The 6,605-nt window shown below is 41.2% G+C and overlaps 1 protein-coding gene across 1 annotated transcript; it reads right to left on the reverse strand.

Moving 5' to 3' along the window:
• On the reverse strand, nt 1-5,887 carry myl13 (myosin, light chain 13). The gene is made up of 7 exons (XM_030773278.1): nt 5,786-5,887; nt 3,158-3,185; nt 2,330-2,479; nt 1,654-1,827; nt 871-948; nt 479-511; nt 1-24 (listed from the first exon to the last, which is right to left on the reverse strand). The coding sequence occupies exons 1-6, from the start codon at nt 5,885-5,887 to the stop codon at nt 483-485; spliced, it is 561 nt and encodes a 186-aa protein (XP_030629138.1). The 3' UTR covers nt 1-24; nt 479-482.
• Nucleotides 5,888-6,605: the final 718 nt, after the last annotated feature.

Genomic DNA, 6,605 nt, shown 5'->3' on the forward strand with positions numbered 1-6,605 from the left:
TCCCAGCTGTCATGTCTTGATTATCTGTTAGGGGAGACAGTTATATGTATTAACTACATTATACATAGTAATACAATTAACTGTGCATTAGTGAAGTTACTTTGCATAGTCATTATGCTTCCTTAACATCTAGCATTTCCTCAGCCAGTGTTTCCATAACCTCAAGGAGTGTTTTTCTAACCCTCCCACTGTCTCACACCTCCCACTGTCTCACACACCCCACCCTTGTCCAGCTGACTCAGCCAATCAAACACTTGACGATCAGCTAATGAACCAAATAAGGTCTGCTAGCACAAGGCTAAACTGAAAAAAAAAAAAAAACCTAAAAAAAAAACCTAAGCACAAAACCCCCCTCTGGAACAGCTTGTGGTCCCCAGAGACAGAGAGAGTTTGAGGTCATACTACTGCTGATAATAACAGACTGAAAAATGTTTGTGTAGTTGAAAAAGGACAGAACCGATGAAGGGTTTGGTCCTACCTTTTTAACCAGCCATGATGTACTTCACAAAAGCTATGGAAAAACAAAATGAAGGACCGTTAAAAGGCAGCTTTCAATCTTTTTAATAGATTGGCACCGATCACACTAAGATGAATCAATAGCAGTGACCACTTTTCATTTGACAGGTCTCATCGAATTAAACCTTTTGAGGCCACATTCAGCTGTCTATGGCACCAGCTATTTAGTATATATTCAGTTTAAAAACTGTTACAACTAGCTTACTCCACAAGACTGAGGTCAAGTGAAATCATCTGGAGGTCAAAAGAGGTTTGTAGTAAAATATGGTGCTAATATTTAATTGCTATATGATAGTTCAGTGATAATCTGATATTTGTCATATGACAGTTCAGCATTAATCAATCAATTCTCACCCTCATAGTTTATGCAGCCGTTGGCATCCTCCTGACCGGCCATTAACTGCTCCACCTCATCCTCCTTCATCTTCTCCCCTACACACACACAAATACACACAGATACGCAGACACACACACACACACAAACAAACACACAGAGAGACAGAGTGAGACAGAGAGAGAGAGAGAGAGCAGAATATATTATCCATGACCATTTTTTTAAGCTCTTACATCACAAAGAGTAACACAACACACGCACATAAATCCAACTATGAACAGACTTGATAAATACACACTGCATATTATACGAACTGAATAAGTTGTAAAAAAAAAAAATGATTCGTTTGCCGATGACAAGAACCATTTTCTTAATTGCTAGAAAGTGCCTTTTTTTTGTTTGTTTGTTGAAGAGTACAGTCCTTATTCTTGAACATGAAAAAAAATGGATCCTACATTTAAAGATTAATGAAAAAAAAAGAAACAGGATTATGTCAGTTGGCAGTCATGGTCAGTTATCATAGTGGTTTAAGGCAGCGTTTCTCAAAACATGGGCCACAGGTCAAATTATGCTCAGTGCTTCTGTCACTTGCCAGGTGAAAATAGTAACATTTTATTCAAGATTCTAGAATGTTAAACAAGTTCTCACAGGCGCGAATGCTTTACATTCTAGAATCTTGAATAAAATGTTACTATTTTCAAAGCAGGAGGTTCAGTCAAGGCAACAGGGACTTAGCTGATTCCTCGGCACTAACCCACCGCCCTTAGCTTGAGAAATGTTCCTTTAAGGGATGTTTGCCTTACCCAGGGTGGCCAGGACGTGTCTAAGCTCAGCGCCCATGACTGTGCCATTTCCCTCCTTATCAAACACCCTCAGACCCTCAACAAAGTCTTCAAATGTGCCGCGGTCCTTGGCCTTGCAGATGTGCTGGTGCATGGGCAGGAACTGATCAAAATCCAGCATTTTCACCTGCATATCTGACAGCAGTAAAAACCACATGTGAACACACACCAGCAGACCAATGTCTAGTCTCTTGCTTGGGTTCATGGACATGAAGACAATGGCCGTGATGGAAATTACTGATGGAAAATGAATTTATGCTAGATTGTGCTAAACAGCTTTGGATGGGATGATTTCAATGTGCAGCAAATGTCCTGAGCTATTAAGAAATGCTTAACAGGATAAAGATAACTTAAAAATTGGTCTTCCAGCAGGGCAATAATTCATTTTAGATATCCAAACTGACTTAAATAAAATCCAGTAAGCCAATAATGGTTTCAGAAGTGATTTTGAGGAGAATGAAACAGCTTCAGTTCTTCTGTAAACTATTTATCAGTAATTCCAGTACTTGCGTTATGCTGTAAAAAGTGTGGGCAACTTTATGGGGTAGAAATGTTTGGAAAAGCATGTTTTTTCCACCGTATTTCGCACCGCCACCGACTGTTCCCACACGGGGAGGACGGAATCTCACGGGCTAACCTTCAGCTTTGGGCTTGCCAAGGACGTACATCACTTCAGCGTTGGTGGGGTTTTGTCCCAGGGCTCTGATCAGATCGCCACACTGCGCGTATGTGATTTTCATTTCGTTGGTCGGCGTCCTGTCAAACAGCTGGAACGCATCTTTGAAATCTGTAGATGAGAAAAACGGCGGGGGTATCGCTTGGGTGTTGTTTCCATTTTTAAAAACACAACCCTGCATCACACTCTCACATAGTCACACTCACTTTGATACACAAAGACTCAATGAGTCGATGCCTCTTATAGAGGGAGACATCCGACAGGCCGGCGTCGTTACGCTCGTGAACACACGGAAAAATATCACAGTCAGCAGTGTGCCACCAGGTGGATGCCTGCATCTCGCTGGACTCAAAAGCCTAACATTAGGAGAGTTTGAAGTGTTTTTTCTTCTCCGCTTCTGCCCTTAGGAAGCGTCTGTGCCATTTCGTTAGCGGGCATGATTATCGGCGAATAATCAGTTCCAAACATGATCTCTCTCAGTTTTCTCTCATGGAGCTAAATTGCCCTGAACTTAAAGACGGTGCGCTGTTGACCAGCAGCATGCTCCTTTTGGAGGAGCTAATGGGTTTGACACATTTCTTGACACATCCCAGTCTCACTTATCTTTTCTCATACATTTCAGAAAGACAGGAGTAAAAAAAAAAGTTGGTTGATTTAAATACGTTCGAAGATCACTCCCACCTCACACAGGCAAACGAACGGTTGAACCCAGCTATCCAATGTGAATGTAATTTCGTATTTTGTAATATTTTACTTTTCAACGAAACCCCAAGCAATGAAATGACTTACCTTCAATTTGCTCGGGAGTGAACTCCAGCTAAGAAAGAAAGAAAGAAAGTAAGTAAGAACGTTACTCAACTTCGGAATCAGTATTTCTCTTTTATTTGTGTTTTTTGTTTTCTGCACTTGTTTTCATTTGCGATAACCTCCCGGTGCGTTTTCGAATTAATTACTTGCTGATACAGCCTCTTCGATAATTATTTCGCTGAAACAGGGTCTCAGGAGAGCATGACCTTTTCACTTAGCCTTTCTGCCTTAGAGGATCATTCCAGCTTTAGTAACACCATATTATCCCTGCTCCCTGATCAGAGCTTTTGTTCGGAGTAAATTTATGACTGTCCTTCACCCACAGGGTCTTTTAACACACGCGCACGAGCAGCTGCATGGGTGTGAACACACACTTGACACCAACAATGTCATTTTATCGGGAGCTTAGTGTGGGGTCAGGGTCTCAAGCTTTGGGAAGTGATAGAAGCACCGTGAAACATGATGCGGGCTTTTTTTTTTGTCTGTCTATCTCTAAGCTCAGGGGTAATTTTCAATCCTAGTTAAGCAGCTGGGATTTAACATTGTTCTCTGATTGTATTGTTTGTTACAGTTTGATTAGTGTGTCTAATACTTACACTGAACAATGTTTATGGAAATATTGCCTGACACCCCTTCAATCATTGTGTGGCACCTTTAGAATTAAAAAGGAGAAAAATGTTGACATATCTCATATTTATTTTTTGGTCATTGAAAGAACACCCACAAAGTTCTATTTAGTGGCCTTGTGCGAAAAAAAAGAGTAGCATGTATCGATTAATACGTGACAGTTTTCAAGTATTGTATTTCTAAAGGAGAGTACATTCACACGTTTACAGCTCTAGGTTTGGTAGCACAGAGAACAATGGTCAGAAATAGTTGGAAATAATGGAAAAGTTTTAGGGGCCACCAAAATTCCCTGTGAGACTGAAACACTAACCAGCCTAACCATTTACTGCCTGGATCCCACGCTCCACATCAGCCATTGATGAAAACAAATATCTCATATTTTCAACTGTACTTCGTTGCCTAGCAGCATTATGGGCTTTTTTTTTCTTTCTTTTGCTGCAGGGTCAAAGTATGACTTATAGTAATAACTTTTGAGACATTACTCTCTGCTCGTCAAGACGTTTGTTTCTGTTGGATCAGTAGATGGATATGGCACTTGTAAATGTATAGAAAATGTTCTAGAGAGTTCTCTCTCTCTCTCTCTTAGTGGTTTCTCAGCGCTGAGTAGTTCCATAAGTGGGTGGTCCTATGTGAAACTCTATAATGAGAATCACATTGTGTGGTTTCAACCTCACTGCATTGGAATACATATAGTGGCTTCCTAACCCCAAAAATTTTAACCTCTGGAAAAAGAGAAAGACCAGGGGTTGGAGGGGGGGTGGGGGGTGGGGGGTTAGTCCAACACTAGAATATCTTTTGTTCTACAGGCTCTCTTAAACATGAACCATGTGGTGAACTTTTCAACTATGCCAGGAAAACCAAACACGAATAGCTTTGAGAAAATTATTTGATACAGTATACGTAAAAGAGAATGATGTAGAGACGGAGTTTCGATATGGAATCAGAGATGAAGTATTTGTGAAGTTAGACTGGCTGTTAAACTTTTGAGAGATGAAAAACTAAAAGAGTCAAACTACTCAACATTTGACCAATGTGAAGGGAAAATAATTATTTCCACAAGCGTGTGTCACTCCACATTCTAACTTAAGCTGCCTACCTCATAGACTGAAAACAAAACAAAACAAACCAGGACAAAACACATATAATCAAATCTAATGTATCTTTTACCGGAAACCATTAGAAGCCAAAAGAACATATTCATATTTCTAATTGCTGGCAAAGAGCTGGACATATCTGAGGCAGTGCCTCTTGACTACCCATGTCTGCTACTGGTCTTTTTTCATCTTTTAAGAAGCTTTCCTAAGCACAGTGGCAGGACATCTCTTTCTGCATGCACCTCACATGCTGTGTCACACGGTGTCTCTGATGTACTTCAAAAATAGACCCGCTCCTATCACTGAGAGACCCAAATGTAATGACAAGGGCTTTGCAATTAGCCCTGTGAAGAAGGTCATATTTACCCTCTGGAAATTCAATACAAAAACTGATGCAAAGATAAAGGACCTTTCTGTTTTTCTAATCTTTTGGATGAAAAGGAAAAATAAATAAATAATATAATATAATATGATATAACAGTATTGACATGCTGCATTGCAATAACAAAGACTACAATCTCCCTCTTGTTTGTAATAGTAGCTTTTGTCATAGCAGAACCAAACCTTCATTCTCTCTCTCTCTCTCTCTCTCTCTCTCTCTTTCTCCCTCTCCCTCTCTCTGTCTTCATTGTGATTCTTGGCATTTGAAGAGTCAGCAATGCCTATGCTCAGTGAAAGAATACCCAAAGCAAAAGATCAAGCTGCTGTATTTCATATGCTATGTTCAGAGTTTCACTTAGAGAGAGACAAACCTCCTCAGAAACTGCTTTCAATTTTTACTTATCCATTCTCCTATGGATAAGTAAAGTTCCAACAAGTTGTCCCTTGTTGGAACAACACATTTTCCCCCTTTTTTCCCATTTTGTCTTTAAATGTATGTGAATGTTACCTGGATTGCTTTGGGGTCAAACTCGGGCTCTTTGGGGGGCTCAGGCTCTGGAGGCTTGGGTGCTGGAGCTGGTTTAGGCTCTTCCTTCTTCTTGGGTGCCATGGCGACAAAACACACACTGACTCCGAAGGAGAGACAAAGAGGTGACACAGCAGAGGGGAAGACACACTCTGGGTAGAGGAGACCTCACGGCCTGTCGTCTCTTTATCCACAGGTTCCCAGGTACACTCCCGCCCCCTTCTGCTCCACAAAAGGATGCCAGTGACAAAGAGGAAGACTATAAAAGGGCATGCACATTCTGCTTCTATTTGAGATCTCTGTTCTCTCACACACTACTCTCTGCTACTCTCTGAATGCAGAACCTACTGTCGGAGCAGCAGGACAGCTAATTTTGGGTTGATAGCCAGACCCCAAGAACACAGGTGGCCACTTGTCGGTCTCAATCTGTAACCACCGAGGCACTAGAATGATTGAATAAACACGAATGAGCCAAAATGCCTTGAAAGAAAAAAAAGAAAGCCTACCCACTTTACTAAGAGTTTAAAGTATCCTTGAATTTTTCAGTCACTTGAATGCCCCCCATCACCCCCCATCCCCCCCCCCCCCCCCGCCAAACATGTCCAACCAGAAGATTTCCAATTTATAAGGCTGCATTTTTATTTTTAGGTCAAAATGTCACAGTAAGAGCAATCACTTCATCCATTTACCCAGCAAACACAAACGAAGGTTTCTTTCTCCCTGCCTCGCCTGTGAGGAATCCCCTCAGACAAGAGCCAGTGGGTGATTGAGACACCCGTGTTGTTTGGGGCCATTTCATTAA

The sequence above is a fragment of the Chanos chanos genome, chromosome 5, assembly GCF_902362185.1.
Source record: "Chanos chanos chromosome 5, fChaCha1.1, whole genome shotgun sequence".
Classification (NCBI taxonomy): Eukaryota; Metazoa; Chordata; class Actinopteri; order Gonorynchiformes; family Chanidae; genus Chanos; species Chanos chanos.

Excerpts from the sequence above, each read along its gene's own strand:
- myl13 (XM_030773278.1), bottom strand. The coding sequence starts at position 5,887 with ATGGCACCCAAGAAGAAGGAAGAGCCTAAACCAGCTCCAGCACCCAAG. Across the intron at positions 3,186-5,785 it reads TTGACCCCAAAGCAATCCAG|CTGGAGTTCACTCCCGAGCA; the intron begins GTAACATTCACA and ends TTTCTTTCTTAG. Across the intron at positions 512-870 it reads CGGCTGCATAAACTATGAGG|CTTTTGTGAAGTACATCATG; the intron begins GTGAGAATTGAT and ends GTTTTTCCATAG.